This window comes from Mytilus trossulus, chromosome 3 (assembly GCF_036588685.1).
Source record: "Mytilus trossulus isolate FHL-02 chromosome 3, PNRI_Mtr1.1.1.hap1, whole genome shotgun sequence".
Taxonomy (NCBI): Eukaryota; Metazoa; Mollusca; class Bivalvia; order Mytilida; family Mytilidae; genus Mytilus; species Mytilus trossulus.
In genome coordinates, this window is record NC_086375.1 from 26,105,393 (window position 1) to 26,124,755 (window position 19,363).

Below are 19,363 nucleotides of genomic sequence, written 5' to 3' on the forward strand. Positions count from 1 at the left end.
CTTCTGATTCAAGTTTTCTTTTAGTTTTTGAATTCCCCGGCTTGGTATCTTCTGATTCATGTTTAAGTAATTTGATATATTTGTTTTAAAACTCTTTTTTCCTCAATATTAACGAATAATTGTTATTCTTGAAAAAGTATCATATTGATAAGTGCACATGTGGAGCAGGAAATTGCCACACTTGGAGCAGGATATGTTTACCCTTCCGGAGCACCTGATATCACCCCAAGTTTTTAGGTTGGGTTCGTGTTGCTTAGTCTTTGGTTTTCTATGTTATGTCATGTGTACTATTATCTTTCACCCCTTTTTATAAAATATTATGAAAAAATAAAAGTACAATTCAATATGTTCATGCATAGACATATCATATCAGTGAATAAATAAAAATATGCAATCATACACGGATAATATTTCATAATCTCAATTGAGATAAGAAACCTTATGGACAGTACTGTTAAGGCAAAATTAAGTGATGCAGTGAGATTGATCATAGATTCTCTTTCTGGACATACATGCAACGTAAAAGGATATAATCATTATTATTATTGAACCCACTGGTCACCATGTCTTTAATCTAGGGTCAGAAGTTTGCTGTAATCTTGATAATATTTGACCACGGTGTACCAAATAACCCAAATGGACTCATCAGAGATAAGTCAACAGAAAGACAAACTTTTTCAGAGAGCCACCACCGGTGTTGTTCTGGGGTTAGGAAGGCCAGGATAGGTATGTTTTTTGCAGCTTGTAAATTATTTTAAAGGTTTAAAGCAAAATAAAACAAACATAGGAACACAAATTTTAAATGTTTTGTAAATACACACACAACATTGTTCGTTCCAAGTGTGAGCTAGTAGATTAGGACATATGTTCCTGGAATTAAAACATCAATTATTGCGTGTGCTAGCGATAATTATCCAATAATTTACTATATATCAAAGAATAGGTGCTTTTAATTGTTAATTGTCTTCAAGATTTACATTTTCCCCTTCAGAATTGTAGTTCTTCATCTTGATACTTGCTGATTTGTCCTTAAAAACGAACAGTATGCCGTTAACCATTTTCGTTTCAGCATCCTATAAGAATATCAATTTGCTGTATTTTTTCATTGTAAATCTCTGTATGAACAATTGATGTGTATCTTCTTTAAGATTGTAGTCCTTTATCTTGATACTTTCTAATTCGTCCTTAAAATGAACAGTATGCTGCTATCCACACTTAGTTCAGCATCCTATAAAATTTTACATTCGCGAAGTTTCATAGATTATATTTGTCGACATGAAGATGAAAGGTTTAGATGAAAAAGTGCTATTTTATTAGAAAAAAAAAAATCTTGCACTGCCGATAGATGAATTAAATTCTGAACTCGAAGAAATCCCAGCAAAGAATGCCCCCCCCCAAAAAAAAAATAAACGATTAAAAGAAAAAAAAAAAAACACCACAAACCGGGGTTGATCTCCGATGGACCTAAAGATGTTAATAGATCCTGCGCATACTGTTAGGGGTATGGTGAATAAGGAACGAAAATATAAACAACGCTTCATTGAAAAAATGTCAGTTATAAACATGTTGTGAAAAGTTCAGAATCTGAGATCACTTATACCGTAAAACCAAATGGTTGTCCCAAGCATGAACAGCAAAAATGTATATGTGCCTTCTCTGGAATACCTGCTAAAAACTGAATATTAAGGAAATATCAAGCAACGTCATAATCAAATTTTTGAACACAGCAAATTACGTCCCTTTACGATTTAAAAAATAAATATGATGAAAAAATTATGAATATTAAGGCAGGGTCTAAAATATTGCTTAAAAATATAACCAGATCAGTTCAAAAACTTATGTTAATTATAAGACTTTCAAAAGATTAAAACTGGCCCTTTCATTTTGGTATTATTCCAAATTGGACAATATTCTACAAAATTTAAAAAGAAATATTGTGAAAAACCTATGACATCATGGCGCCTAAATGATGCCATATTTGTATTATAACGCCCATTTTTGTCTTATTTTTCAATTTTTAGCATAAATAAAGTTTGCATTACGCCCTGATTCAGATTATTTTTGTATCATACTTTTTGGACCTTTTGGATTATAGCTCTTCATCTTTTATATAAGCTTTGGATTTCAAATATTTTGGCCACGAGCATCACTGAAGTGACATGTATTGTCGAAATGCGCATCTGGTGCAAGAAAATTGGTACCGTTAATTTTTTTTACACAGCATTAAGGATTTAAAAAAAATGATCTTTTAAAGAATCAAAGTTTGTTCTTTTTTTTAAATAATCTGAGTTAAGTTGAAATTTGCTGATGACAATATTTGAGGACAAGTGCAGCCCTGAATGAAACCGGGAGTCAAGTCAAATGGACACGTGTTGCCCTTGTTAGTCTTGTATGTTTTTTTTTTAATTTTAGTTCATTGATAGGTTTTTGAGTTTAGTGTGACGTCCATTTTCACTGAACTTGTACACAATTTTATTTAGGGGTCAAATAAGGACCACCTTCGGTGCGGGATTTTTCTCATTGAGTTGAACACACATTGGTGGCCTACGACTGTCGTCTACTCTTTGGTCGGGTTTTTGTCTCTTAGACATATTCTCAATTTCCATTCTCAATTTTACGGTATCTGTTTAAGTATGAAAACTAGAAGGCAAATGCTATTTTTATTTGGTTTATTTATATCAATGTTGACACTTCTTGCTTCAGACTCACTTGCAAATTTAACGTTTTCAGTTCCAAATTGACATTTCTCTTACCAAGCTGACATTTATCCTTTCATATTGAACTTTGTAGTTGACATTTATACCTTCGAAGTTGATATTTCTAGCTTTGAAGTTGGCGTTTCTAACTTTGTAGTTGACATTTCTAACTTTGCAGTTGACTTATCAATTCCAAGTCCATATTATTCAATCAACCTTGACTTTTCTTAATTCAAACTTGACATTTTCCAATTCGAACTTGGAAGTAATCAATGTACACCTGACATTTTCTACTTCCCACTTAACATTGCTTATACTGTTTAAACTTTGAAGTGAAAATGTAAACTTGAAAGTGAGATATGTAAAATATAGAAGTGAGAAATGTCAAGTCTGAATTGAGAAATGTAAGCTTTTATATGAGAGATTTTAACTGAAGAATATCCCTACCGATCTCCGAATTTTCGTCATTATTTTAAAATAAATATTTGTAAATGATTACAAGTGTGGAAACATATCAGTGTAAATAGTATGTTTAAGCGTTTGACAGTGTTTTCTTCCTTTTTTTTAAACTATCAATGCAACTGGGCCTATAATTAATACTCTTTAAAATTTTAAACTTAAGTTTTAAAGGTTTTTAAGGTCTAATGTGAAACTTTTTTGTGTTACATCCAATTTTTGTCAGAGTATTGTTCTTACGAATCATCACTGCAATATCCCAAAAACCAAAGCTGTAAAAGGCAATCGACACAAATAACTATACAATTTAATTTGTCTTAAAAACTACCAAAACGCGGACATATAGTGGACTAAGTAGTCCGTATAAATTTTCTATGACGAATTGACTCGATTGCCTTAGTGTTTCTCTATGAAAATGCTAAAATTGTTTTTTCCGAGCAAAAAAAAATCCAATTATAGATAATAAAAAAAATTACTAAAAACTGGCTGTACAAGTAGTTTCTTGAGAAAAGTAAAATTAATTTCCATTCAACCCCAGGAAGAGATTACATAAGCTGTATTTGGCAAAACCCTTTTTGAAGTTTGGAACCTCAATGTTCTTCAAGTTTGCATATTATTTGACCTTTTAAACTTTTATAAGTATCCCATTTAAGTTTTGTGTAGTCTGGCGTACAAAACTTTCATCCTGGTATCTTTGATGAGTTATTTAGTTCAACGATTTTTTTTAGTTTATGTAGCACTTGGGTCATCTTTCAATATATTTCGTCCACAAAATGAGAGCACTAGTCACAAATCGGGACGTTTTAGAGGTTACGATAGTGCGTGAGTGCCTATTCATTTTCGGTCATAAGGTGACTTCCGGGTACGGCGAAATAAGTCGTTTGGTAAAACAGTGCTCATGTGCAGAGATTCCAAGTAACTGCAATTTTCAAAGATTTTTCGCAAATTTTGATCATTATTTTTCTTAAAATGAATAAGAAGGAAATTCTCAACCAAAACCATAGTTATACCAGAAGAACAGATATGTATCATGAATAAATTGGCTTGGTTTCTGTCTATAAAACAGCTACTCATCGAAAAATACACCAAAAGGAAAATTTAGAAGGCAACATCCAACCATCCATTATTTAATTTCTATTATAGATAGGTTTTATTAAAGTTCGCATCTGAACCTTGCAACTAAGTTAAAAAACATTGACGAGAAATAAGCCACGTACTTAATTACCGAGACACTACTGTAATATCGAGCATATTTATATATTATTAGGTCTTTCATTATTGCTTATTACTGACCTATATTCTTACACTGGCATGTGACCGACTTTCTACCACCACTGTCGTATGATTTATCACTGGACTAAATGATTCCTGATTCTGGACTTTCTAAATCCATCTAGTGAGATTAGACATGAGCTTTCGCTTTTGACTCTTTATTATCTAAATAGTACACTTGTAGACATACTAACTTTGTAACTTTTCGTTTGTATGTTAGTTGTTTGTTGTTTTTTTTTACTTCGTGAGACACTTTTTTTATTTATTGTTTGTTCTCATGTTATGCTTTTACACAAGTATCTTATGTTGGGGTAGGATTGAGCGCACATAAAAATGTTTAACCCGGCCACATTCTGAATTTGCTTGGGATGACTGTAATTCGGTGATTGTCGTTGGTAAATGTCTGCGATTTTTTTTTTATCGAATATCCTTCCAGAAGCAAGCGTTATGAACCATTTTGTATTTGCAAGTTTTAAGTTTTTCCACACTCAAGTTATAACTATTTCGTAAAGCGGTGGACTTTTGAATTTATAGTTTAAACGAATGTTAAAATTTCTAATTTATTTTGTTTTTTTTCATATTATGTTCTACCCCCAACAGGCGGATATTTTGTGAAGAAATCACTAATTAACGATGTCACTGTAAGACGCCCAAGTTGTTTTTTTCAGTCAAAAATTAATTTATATAACTATTAAAAGAACTATTATTTTTCATAAAAATGATTAACCACAAGTTTGTACAACTAAATGGGGTTTTGATTGAAACCTTAGTCCAGTGGCAAATATTTCGACCTTATAAATCATATAGATGACTTGATAAGGGTGAAGGTCAGACGTCGTTAATGTTTATTCTCAAGTGTTCGCTTTCAAGTATTTTTGTCGTTTCGTCCCTTAAACTGAATATAATCAATGAATTTATCGTGCGTAATAATTTCCTCATGATCATTGTTGTAATAAATATTTATCTTATATTTTCAACTTTTTCAGATTATATGAAGAATGTATGCATATTCTTAGAAGAGGGCAATTTTAGTTACTGAACCTGTAAGTGAAGTTGTGATTTTCAGTATTCTGTGCACATTTCAACTTATATGAATACGACAAAACCATAATACAAAATATCGCGTCTTTAATTTTTTTACGAATAAGGTTTGTATGAAAAAAGTAAAATCATAAAAATACTGAACTCCGAGGAAAAAGTGCCTAATCAGAAGGCAAAAAAATCAAAAGCTCAAACACACCAAACGAATTGATAACATATTCTTGACTTGGTATAGGGAATTTCTTACCTGGTTTTGTATCTCGCTAAACCTCTCACTTGCATGACAGTTGCATCAAATTTCTTTAACTATTTTGTTCTTTGAAAATTTATGAGAACTCAATCGGTAAATCAATAAAAAGACTATCACGTTTGAACTGTTTTACATTGTCTTATTGGGGCCTTTTATAGCTGACTATGCGGTATGGGCTTTGCTCATTGTTGGAGGCCGTACGGTGACCCATAGCTGTTAATGTTGGTGTCATTTTGGTCTTTTGTGGATAGTTGTCTCATTGGCAACCATACCACATCTTCTTTTTATATATCAAATTAAAAAAAAATGATAAACAACTTAAAAATGATATTCGGAACAGATATATACTTAACTCTATATTTAAACATAGTGATATCATAATTCGGAACAATTATGAAAAAAAACACACCCAAAACAAACATTCTTAAATTTGTTCTATAGTACAGAAGTTTTGTGTAGATGAGCACAAACAAAAATGGTTGTTTCTATGTTGTGGGTGTTGATTTTTGTTAATCTTTTTTTTTATACTTTCCAGTTCATGATGCCACCTTCCAGTGTGTTAGAGTCAATTCCTTGTGTGTGTATTGGGGAAGGAAATCTCCTGCTCTGTTGTTTGCAAAACCTGAATGAACTTAGATTCAACGTTATCACCGTATTTACAAATACTCCAGCCGTTCGAAAATACTGCGAAGATGGAAACATTTGTCACTGGGAGAGAGGAGCTAACATGGAAGATGTTTTAAAGCACGCAGAATTTGATTATTTATTCAGTATTTCAAATCCACGTATAATCAAAGAAAATGTTCTTAGGCTGCCACGTGTGATGTCAATCAATTATCACGATTCCCCACTTCCGGCGTATGCTGGTGTCCACTCTACAAGCTGGGCAATTATGAACGGTGAATTGAAACATGGGATCAGTTGGCACGTCATTGAAATAGGAATAGATACGGGTGATATTCTACAGTTTAAGGAGGTGACTGTTGCTGACAACGATTCAGCTTTGACTCTTAACCTTAAATGTCAGGAAGCTGCTAAACAGGCATTTGAAGATCTGCTCTCAGATATAAGAAAAGATACCATTAAACGACAGATACAACCACAAGTAGGGAGATCATATTTTGGTCTGTATGCTATTCCTCCAAACGCAGGAGTGCTATCATTTGACTCTAAGTCACAAGAAATATACAATATAGCGAGATCACTTGAATTTGGTAACCATAACAACGCGCTTGCTAGTCCAAAAATTGTTACAGCATCAGGGGAATTTCTTTTAGTAACAAATGTTGAACCAGCTCGTGGAGAAATCTATAAATCTGGAGATCCTGGGTGTATTTTAGATATTGTTGACGATACTCTAGTCGTTAGCACAGCTGATAAACCCCTTTTCGTTTCATTTGCATATTTAGATGGCACCCATCCACTTCAAAACACTTACAAAGACCACAGCCTATATACAGGAGCAAAATTGACAACTGTCAATTTAAATACTGATGCACTAGTAGACATAAAGAAGAAAGAACAGTTTTGGAAGAATAAAATGGCTGCTTATGAACCAACAACTTTTTTCCGTCAACGTATGAATGTAGTTGCCGGCATCATAGATGTATCAACTGAAATCAACGTCAAAACAGCTGTTATACAATTACCCAACATCCCACTACCAGTTGCTTTTGAGGATGTTAACGACTACCTCTCAGCTGCGTTTCTGGCATTTATGGCCCGTATATGTTGCATCAAAACTATATGTGTAGGTATTTTAGCAGATAAGGATAAAATTTCAGATGCAGCTCTTCCTTTGTATTCCGACATCTGTCCTGGTTTATTCAAAATCAACATCCGTGATGAATTGTCCTCCATTTTGAATTCTTGTCATGAATCACTACAGAAACACCACTCGTCACACTCGTTCTTGATGGACATGTTCTATCGATATCCGGAATTGAGAGGTCGGAAACAAGTTCCGCATCATAATATTGTACTTGGAAGTCTGATTAAGAAATCATCAGAGCGGGAATTTAAAGAAAAAGTTCTGCATGACTGCAACATCCTGCTCCTATTTGAAAATTTCGGAACCGAGATGCATTTGCTTTATAATGAAAGACCTTCACAAGACTTTGAACACATTAAAGACGTCTTGAAGCATTTTCCTACATTTTTAAAATCTATGGTTGAAATTGGAAATGATGCCAAACTATCAGAAGTGTCCATGGTTTCAACAGAAGAGTTGCGACAGCTTTATCCAATTTATACTCATCCGGAGATCATAGCAGAACCACCCTTTACAGCTTTTGAAAAACAATGCAGAGCTACACCAAATAACGTTGCATTAACATCTACGCAATGCAGCATGACCTACAAACAATGTTACAACGAAGTAAAGAGATTAGCTAAACTCATAAGTGATCGTGACTGTTCTCCTCAGTTCGGGAACAAAATTGTGGCATTGCACCTACCAAACTCTTTGTCTTACGTCATATCAGTAATGGCCGCCATTCACGCAGACAAAGCGTTTCTGCCATTGCCTTTAGACTACCCTCCTGAACGATTGGGTTTTACCATGAAAGATGCAGATGTTAACATTCTTATTATGACAACCGAAACATATGAAAGCTCCGACTTCACAAAAATCAGAAACATTAAAACAAAAGTTGGTATTGTTGGCGATGAAGACATAGTCATAGTAGAATTCAAACCAGAAGAAAAATCCGTTCAAAGAAACCAACGTGAACCTAAGAGAAAATCGTCTATTGCACCATTGGATGATGATATTTGTTACATTATGTATACATCTGGATCAACTGGCCGACCAAAAGGTGTACAAGTTACAAAAACAGGAGTTCTCAATCTTTCAAGGGCCCAAATAGAACTGTGGAGTCTAAGTGAAAACGATATCATAGCCCAGTTTGCATCGATAGGATTCGATGCTACTATATCTGAAATATTTACAGCATTATTTTCTGGTGCAACTTTAGCAGTCCTACGAGAGAACGAACGATTAGGACAAGAATTTGTCGTTTCAATGAACAAACTGAAAGTCAATACCATTACTTTGCCACCATCCGCTCTTAATGTTTATAAACCATCAGACCTCCCGAATTTGGAAAAAGTCATAACAGCTGGAGAACCTTGTACTCTTAATACAGCAGTCAAGTGGACGTCATCTGGTAGAGATATACAATTCTTCAATGCATATGGTCCAACTGAAACAACAGTTTGTGCAACAAACTACAAATTCAACAAAGGACTTGGACATGAAGATGTCAATAGAGACATTCCAATAGGAAAGGGGATTCCTGGCGCATGCGTATATTTATTTGACGAATTTCTACAACCTGTCCCACCTGATGTTGTTGGAGAAATATACGTTGGTGGTTTAGGCTTATCAAAAGGATATATAGGACATGCAAGTCATCACAACACAGATAAATTTATCCGGAATCCGTTGTCAGATGATATACTTCTGTACAAAACCGGAGATCATGCCTTTCAGGATCCTGACGGCACATTAACATATATAGGTCGCCTAGATGATATGGTGAAAATTCGAGGCCAGAGAGTAGACCTAAGTGAAATAGAGCAGGTTCTTATTCAACATCCTAAAATAGATATTGCAGTTGTTGTAGTCCACAGATGTCAAAAACTCAAAGAAATGAGCATTGCAGCTTATGTTTCTCCAACGTTTGTTTACACGTCAGAACTAAAAGAGTATCTGACAAAAGTCCTGCCAAAATATATGATTCCAACGTATATTAAAAAGTTAGAGGTAATAGATTATCCAATGACGCTAAACGGAAAAATTGACCGAAAGCTCTTAGAAAAGGACGAGTCCGTGCATGAACAGCAACAGTATGTTGGATCAAGTCACTTAAATGAAACACAGCTGGCTATTTCTAAGCTTTGGTGCAGCCTTCTTAAATTTGAAGAGTCATTTGCTTATACTCTTCATCGACAAAGTTCGTTCACAGAACTCGGTGGCAACTCTTTACAACTGGTTCTTCTGCAAAGGATACTAGAAGAAAAACTCAGCGTTAAATTATCGTTCACCGATCTTGGTACTGCCGATACAGTTGAGGAGTTTGCAGAAGTTATAAAACGCAAGAAAGATGTTCTGAGAAAATCCTCACAGTGCCCCACTAAAGATAAACACGACCTCAGAGATTTGATTTTAAAAGATTCCCAAATAGCTTTTGATGATCGAACACGTGTTGGTAAAAAAGGAGCCGTCCAATTTCAGTATTTTTCTCCGTCTACAGCTAAATGTAATTTCAAATATCCAAGAAATATACTAATATCTGGTGTTACAGGCTTTCTCGGGGCTTACTTACTGTCACAACTTCTGGAGCAGACAAATGCACATATATGCTGCATGGTTAGAGAAACGACAGAAGCTCGTGGTCTTGGAAGGATCATAGAAAATCTGCGGCGGTATAATTTATGGAAATTCAGTTACTCTACAAGAGTGGCAGTAGTTATATCTGATCTTTCCCAGGAGAAGCTTGGAATTGCACCTGATATATACAACGCACTTTGCAATGCTATTGATGTAGTGTTCATGAATGCTGCAATGATGAATTTCAATACTAATTACGAAGATCACAGAATTGCAAATGTCGACAGCACCAAAGAATTTGTTAAATTTGCCATGACCGGAGTTCAAAAATATATATTTCAGACTTCTTCATTGAGCGTATTTCTGTTCCCACCAGAACCCAAAACTGGAGAACCCCAACATCGTATGTGCTACGAGTCTGATTTTTTCGACGATCCTTGTGCTGTTGAAGGTGGCTATGGTCAAAGTAAATGGGCTAGCGAAAAAATCGTAATGGAAGCAATAGATCATCTACCTGGCGGAGCAATATTTAGACCGGCAAGAATATCTGGATGTTCAGTTACTGGATCAGGACCCAAGAACGATCTATTTGCGTCTACTTTGATTGGCATGAGAAAGTTTGGTTATTATCCCGACATGGATTTTCCATTTGACCTTACACCGGTCGACTTTTGTGCGAAAGCAATGGTAGAAATTGCAGTCCGAATCTGCAACGAAAGTAATGGATTTCCCAAAGCCTACCATTTGTTTAACTCCAAAACATTCCCTTTCCGTGACATTTTTAAAGGCATGGACTTAAAACCGTTGCCTCTAAATGATTGGAGAGAGAAGCTGAAAAAAGCGCCAGAAGAATACAAAGAACTAATACCGCTTACACCATTTTTCATGTCCCAGTTTTGGGACAGAGCAGCTTATTGGCCAATCTTTGATACATCTAACACCGACAAAATGATTTCCAAAGAAACAAAGGACTTGATGTTACATAGCACTGAACTATTAGAAGTTTATAAACGCTTTTTTGGAATATCATAAGCTAATACAAACAGGATTATAAAAACTCTTTTAACCACTTGATCTGATAAAAAAAAATACATTTGTGTGCATATCGTGATTTGTCTGTATATTTATTGTTTTATTTGTAATTCTACATTAATTTCTGACATGGAGACTAATTATTATGTGTCATTCCATATTGTATATATAAAGTCTATTTAAATGCATATCAGTCATTAGGGATATATTGTCTATCAAGAAGATTTTCATTTAACATTATACTATCTCTGTTCAATTAAATCTATTTGTATTTTATACAAGTGTGGACACAGATGAGTGTGGATAGTATGTTTGGATGTTTGACAGTGTCTTATGACAATAAAGTTTTATGTTTTTCCTATATGGTGTTAATAACTGTGTTGCACGATGACAACCGATCTGAGCATTAGGAGTGTTATTTATTTGATATTTTTTTATGTTCAATGCAGACATGGGGAGACAGTTATTACATTAGTTACCAAATGATTATGATAGAACATGTTCTACATCTTTGGTTTTGGATACATTTTGTAGCTGGGAGAGCAATTGTTAATTTCTGTGTTGATTTGGTCTCTTGTGGAGAATTGTCTCATTGGCAATCATACCTCGTCTTTTTTATATGTATTTGCTTACTATTGGTATGGTTCTATTTACATTACTTTGTGGTGGATCGTCAGTATCATTAGTAATTTTTTTTGTTAAAATGTCGAATTTCTTCCTCATATTAGAATACATTTATTGGTTTTAAGTAATGACAATGGCTTATGTCTGACATGATTATTGGGGCTAAATAAGATAGGAAGTAAACCTCTGTGCTGATTTATATCAATTCTGTATATCTCCTCCAAAGCTGGTCGAAGCAAAGACAAATTTTGACCAATATAAAAATGATTTCACCAAAATAACCTTTGTGAGCATGTTTCAAAGACTCATAACTGCTCCAAAAGTAATCTGATTGAATTTGAAGCATGTCAAGCAGATATCATCAACATCTACTTAATAAGTCTTAATATGTCTAAATACCTAAAAAGCTATTTAGTACTCAAAAGGTATTGCAAAATTATTCCTTTTCATTTTTTGTTTTGTTATATGGATACAAATATAAGTGATACATGTACCAATACAGTATTTGTTGTGGTATGCAAGTGTAGTAATTAACATTTACTGTAACAATGTTAATTCACACAAATTAAGAAATAACAAATGAATGGAACAGATACTCCGCAGGGTGCTGCTTTATACGACTGCAGAGGTGGAAACCTGAACGGTTGGGGCTAGTATGGACACAACATTCAAGCTGGATACAGCTCTGAATTTGGATTGTGGTTAAATAGTTGACACAACAAAATTCATTAAATTGGACATTTACCTATTTTGGTCCAATATCCAAAATCTAAATACATGGTTAAATTCAGAATATCATAGAGCCCGAATAATTCAATTTTTGATGAAATCAAATAATGTTTAATTTTTTACCCTTTAGACCTCCATGTGGACCAATTTGATAACCGGGCCCAAATATTAAAAATCTAAATACACGGTTAGATTCATCATATTGAAGAACCCCATATATTCAATTTTTGTTGACATGAAACAAAGTTCAATTTTTGACCCTTTGAATCTTAATGTAGACCAATTTGAAAACGGGACAATACTGTGCAATTGAATATTCCTGGCTATTGGTAATACTGTGCAATTGAAAATTTCTTGCTATTGTGCAATATTGTGCAATTAGATATTTCTTGCTATTGTGCAATACAGTGCAATTAAAAATTTCTTGCTATTGCACAATACTGTGCAATTGGAGATTTCATGCTATTGTGCAATACTGTGCAATTGAACATTTCTTGCTATTGAACAATACTGTGCAATTAAAGATTTCTTGCTATTGCAGAATACTGTGCAATTAAAAATGTCTTGCTATTGCACAATATTTAGTATAATAATTTTTGACCTCGATTGGGACCAACATGAAAACTGGGCCCATAATCAAAAATCTAAGTACATGTTAAGACTTGCCATATCAAAGAACCTCAAAAATTCAATTTTTGTTAAAATCAAGCTTATTTTAATTTTGGACCCTTTTAAATGTAGATCAATTTAAAAACAGGACCAAAAATTAAGAATCTTAACATTGTTAGATTTGGCATATCAAAGAAGCACGATAATTCATTTTTTTATGAAAGCAAACAAAGTTTAATTTTGGCCCCTTAATCCTTGGGACCAAAACTCCCAAAAATAATACAAACCTTCCTTTTGTGGTCATAAACCTTTATAGATTTCTATTAACTTATATGCTAAAGGTATTGTTAAAAAAACCAAGAAAAATGCTTATTTGGGACCTGTTTTTGGTTCCTAAATCCTACACTGTTGGGACTAAAACTACCAAAATATATTCCAACCCTCCTTGTGTGGCCATAGACCTTATGTTTAAATATCATAGATTTCTGTTTACCAATACTTGAGTTATAGAGCAAAAACCAAGAACAATGCTAATTTGGACCCTTATTCCTAAACTGTTGAGACCAAAATACCCAAAATCAATCCCAGCCTTCTTTTCATGGTAATAAACCTTGTGTCTAAATTTCATATATTTCTATTGACTTTTACTTAAGTTAGAGTTCGAAAACCAAATGTCTTTGGATGAAGACGATGACGCCAACGTGATACCAATGTACAACCAAAAAAGTTTAAATTTTTGCAGTCGTATAAAAATGATCTCAAATCAAATTTCTAATGAGGTTTGCAACAATAATTATTCAACTACTCATTTTAATAAAACAAAGTATTAAAATATAAATGTCATACAGTCATGGTGATGATGCCCCTTCTAGCATATAACGTTAAAAAGGTACATAAAGTGAAGCTGCCAAAAATTGAACTTAAACTGAGTTTAGAGGTAATAAGCATTATATACACATTTCACTAAATTTAGTTGAGACAAAGTTCGAGAAATTTTTCCATTTGTGAAAGGGCATAACCCTAGAATGATAATCAAAGTGCTTGTAATCACTGAATGGCTATTAAAGACTGCTTAAATTTATCAGTTGGTAGTAAAGTGAATTTTGCATTGTATATTGTATATACATGTATAGCATTATTTTAAGTTGATTCAACTACTATTCTGGACAGAGAAAACTAAACTCCAATTTTTAAAGAAGATTTCATAAAGCATTGGTTTTAGGTAATTCAAAAACCATTCTGGACAAAGCAATAACTCCAATATATAGTCTGGAATCTACAAAAATGTTTGTTTATGGCCCTTAATTCCTAGACTGTTTGCCCCATAACCCACAAAATAGACCTCAACCTTCTACTTATGGTATTCAATATTATGGTACAATTTCAGAACAATTGAAATACTTATACACGACTTTTTGTAAAAATTAAAGATTAATGCTTGTTTTGGTCACCTTTGGAACCCTTCTATAATACTAAAATTACGAGGTCCAATTTGTCAGCCGTCATCACGTAAAAACGATGAATCAAAGAATTCAACCTTGTATATAACTAATATAGTACAATAGTGTTGATTAAAAATTACACCACTCCAGGCCCATTTGTTTTCCACGTAATTAATACTGCCAATAAATAAGAAGTTCCGAGTCGAGTCGGACACCGATACCAATAGTATATTCAACTGTTACCTATTCCTACATGATCTGTATGTTCCGCATTTGACAGGCGCACCACCAAACGGTGTATTTAGAATTTTGCTGTATACTGTTAAAAAGTACTCCACGGCCCTTTTGTTTTGCAAATTAATAATATTACCAATAATTGATAGGTTCCAGGTCGACGGGTTCAACATGTTCAAACAGAAAGATTTTGAAAACAGAGAAAACTGTGCATCTTATAATCGGCATGACTTGATCAGATGACAATACCAATACTAAAATAAGGCATACGCATAGTTATATACTTTGATTCAGTCACGGACCCGCAATATCACGGGTGTGTTCTAGTATTCCTAAACCTTAGGGACTATATATATACCCCCCCCCCCCCAAAAAAAAAACAATCCCAAGCTTCCTTTTATGATTATAAATATTACTGTGGATTCATTATTATTCTTTGGATACCAATTTTTGTGGCTTTCGTTGGTAGAGTCTAACCACGAAATTAAATGTTCAACGATTAACACATTTTTTATAGGCTTGTATGCAGACTTCGGCAAAACCACAAAATTAAATATCCACGAAAATGCAAATTTTCTTTAATCCACGAAAATTGGTACCCACGAAAATAAATGAATCCATTATGAATATGTTATAATTTTAAGGCTTCCTTTTTACTTATACTGAAGTTATTATCTGGAAACCATCCATCTTGGGAAGACGACGACAGGATACCTACATGTATTTCAACTGCAAAAATTTCTGTGGTTGTTTAAAAATTTCAAACATGTACAATGAAATATTGTTTTAGAAATTGATAAGCCTAGATATGCCTTATAATTTTTCCCCGCATAGTTGAAGGATCATTTACACTCAGAACCAAGTCATCAGTAGGCAGCTAGTACAGATGTATTAAAACAACCTAGCATCATATTGCTAGTAGAGGTAGTAGCATTCTCGGGTAAATTTGTTCCTTTTTTTATAATATGGTTGGTTCAAATCAAAATAGAATGCTTTTATCTCCCTAATACTTACATCGTAAATAGAGGTGATACTACTTTGACAAATCCTTGTACATGAGAGTTTTCTGTCAAATCTTTATTTCACAAAGAATGATTTGCATAACAATGAACTGAGCTCAAAGCAAAGTATTCAATAATAAACTTAGACAAAGAGCTAAATTCAGTGATATACTTTGTACTACAGGTCCTTCATTAACATCCATCGACCAAAACCACATCTCAAAAACATTCCATACTACATGGTTGGATTCAGAAGTCCTGAAAAAGACATGATTTTTTTTATCATATTTTTTTTAAAGTATAGATACACAGGTTAAAACTTTCTTGTGGTACAATCATTCCGTATCTAGCAACTATCAATTTGCTTCATGCACATATTGATATGTGTTGAGTTTATTACCTCTGTTGGAAATAACAACACACAAACCATCACCTAATTTTAGTCAACAGACAAAAGATTCAAAAATATAAAATATTATCTAAGACTTGTCAGTGTCTATATACCATTGTCACTGAATATATGTACACATAATTATATACATGCAAGACTAAAATTATAAAGTACATATATAAGACTAAAACTGACATTCAGTCTTTACGATATCTTCATTCCCAAAGTCATTTTCAAATTTGACTTCATGGTAAAATAAGATTCCATATCTACAACCAATGAAAAGGAAATATCCCTCTAATAGACTAGCATTTAAATCACAGTTTTCGAAAATGGAAGCTAGGTCACCGTGGAACCTAGAACTAAAAAAATCGAAACAATATATCTTAAATATTTCAAATGCATGTACATGAAATAATATTAATCTCTAAAATTCACCATATTGTTCCCTTTTTTATCTTCTGTTTGATACTGTATATCCAGTGGCGGATCCAGAAATTTTCTTAAGTGGGGGCCCACTGACTGACCTAAGAGGGGGCTCGCTCCAGTCACGATTCAGTGATTCCCTATATAAGCAACCAATTTTTTTCTCAAAAAGCAGGCCCCCCCCCCCTAAATCCGCCTCTGATATCAACCTCTAGATGTCTTTCAATTACATTCAGTTTAGTGTGGGTTGATGTTTGATTGTTGTACATGTTAACTTACAATGAGCAAAGCCCATACCGCAGTCAGCTATAAAAGGCCCTGATAAGACAATGTAAAACAATTCAAACGAGAAAACTTACATGTACATGTCTGTTTAAGGTTACATCATCAAAATATGTAGGGTAGGTAGGTAGGTCGGTATTTTCTTTTTATTATTTTGTCCATTACATTTTTGGCGCCATGATTTTGAATTGTGTGGTCCGTCTTGCATGGTCCGAGTATTGTCCATGGGGCGAGAGTTCCCCTATTTATAATGATTCGATTATTTCCTACGACGGCAATAAAATTGCTTAGGGTGGGTGCTCAAAATAGGATCGGTCAGGTACCCGTAAACAAACATAATTTTTTGGCCTTACCGAGAGCACCATTGAAATATATACAAATCACGAATGGGATACGCATCAACTATGCAAGACCTTATTTCAACACCCCTAAACAGTGAATATTTTTTTATTGCAAACAGTAGAATTTCATTACATAATCTGAAAGATGAAACCTTGAACTTCACAGGAAAAATACTCCCATTGCTGGGAAAAATCATTTAAAAAAGTATCAGTTCAATATGTAAAGCCATTATTATAGCATTTTTTCAACTATAATAGAATTTTCAACTAAATGATAGCATCAAAGGCATACACCTTGCTACTTAAAAGTAGCAAAAATGTCTTTTAAATGTTCATGTACTAAATAAAAGATATCATTTAAATCTATTTGTTTTAAGTTTTGAAAAACTACAAAATCCCAATTTGTGACTAAACCTTGCAAATTGAATTTTCTACTAAAAAAAGTGATTTAAAAATCACTTATTTCAGTAAGTTCCCTGCATGACTGAACATACAAAAAACTTATGATAAATGTCATGTTTCTGTATACCAATTTATCTGTTTCCTTCAACATATATTTAGAAATTCTGTACATCGTTTTCATTAAGATACCAGATACGACTAAACATGTAAACAACCCCTGTTCTACAATGTTATATGGAATCGTCCATAATGTAAACCCCAACATACAATGTTGTACGGAATCGTACATAGCAGGCGAAAGACAGAATTCGCGAATACACGGTTTCCGCTGTTAATGCCAGTGTTATCATGACTGACATTATGGGATGAAATGCATATAGATGTCTATAAACAGCTGATAAAGTCTATTCAATAGTAACTTTTTTGTTCGTTGAAATGTGTACATGTGGGGTTGTGCAGCACGTGTCATCATAACATGCGTCCCTTCGCGGCCTTCAGTTTAGATTTATATAGACTAGGGAAGAGACTAAATGCGTACAAACCTGATGTAAAATGAAGATATACGGAATTTAAATAACGTTGATCCTTTAAATGTACGAAACACAAACGCATATGACAATTGTTCATATAAAATAATAGAAATTTTTTCCAAATGAACGTCCATTAAAATTAAGTCTCTGATGAATATTTCCCGCGCAAATGTCATGGAATAGACCAAAACGAATTGTAGGTGTGTGTTTTCATTAAAACATTCGGGTCAATGAACACAGTTAGAAATTAAAGATATAATATGTTAACTATATCTAAATTGGTTTTTCAGAAAAGTGACTTTAACAGATTTTATTTTGTGGCAAACAACGGTAAATAGCCTATATCATCTTGACATGACATATGAAAACCCCTTAAGCATAATGGTGTGTGTATGGAATAGTCCATGGAATTGTCCAAACCGATACAGGTGAAATACGTAGAATAATATTGCTGTGTCTATTGTGGTCACAGCAATAAAATCAGATTTAAGATCCTCATGAGCCCGTAGTAAAGTAAAAAAAATCCTGTAAAAAGCCTTATTTAATAAAATTTGCTCGATTAACCTTGAAGTGAAGACTAATAAAAATTTGCGTGTATAGTGAACCCCCTAAATAAAATAATACTGTGTTCTATACCACTTCCCCTTTCGGTGATCTACAGAAATGATTTTTTATTATATAGTATGTTAATCATATCTATATAATTATAAAACTACCTTAAAGTCTTTCCTACAGTAGAAATAACCATCAGCACTCTTAACAAATGAAAAAATAGTATATTTAAAAAAAAATAATGACAGTACCGAGACATATGAAATTGAAAATAGAAATGGGGAATATGTCAAAAAGACAACAACCCGACCAAAGAGCAGATAACAGCCGAAGTCTCCAACGCAGCGGGGAGCTTCGGCACCCGGAGGAGGGTCTCAGCTGGCCCTTATCTAAAAATGTGTACTAGCTCACTGCAAATGGACTTTAACCTATAATGGTTTACTTTTCAAATTGTTATTTGGATGGAGAGTTGTCTCATTGGCACTCACACCACATCTTCCTATATCTATTCATAATTAACTCCGAAACTAGAATAAAAATACAATACAAATTAATTAAGGCCAGAGGCCAGAGGCTCATGACTTTGGACTGGCGGGATGAAATATATTTTGTGAGATCGCAAGCATCCCCTATACCTCTAGCCATTGTAGAATAAAGAAAACCAAGCATTACGCAATCATAAAAATACTGAACTCGGAGGACAATTCAAAACGAAAAGAC

General features: G+C 33.7%; 1 protein-coding gene across 1 annotated transcript; it reads left to right on the plus strand.

Moving 5' to 3' along the window:
- Positions 1–468: 468 nt before the first annotated feature.
- Positions 469–11,171, plus strand: LOC134711016 (uncharacterized). The gene is made up of 3 exons (XM_063571444.1): positions 469–726; positions 5,411–5,467; positions 6,251–11,171. Exon 3 carries the CDS (start codon positions 6,254–6,256, stop codon positions 11,078–11,080), a length of 4,827 nt encoding a protein of 1,608 aa, XP_063427514.1. The 5' UTR covers positions 469–726; positions 5,411–5,467; positions 6,251–6,253; the 3' UTR covers positions 11,081–11,171.
- The last annotated feature ends 8,192 nt before the right edge of the window (positions 11,172–19,363 follow it).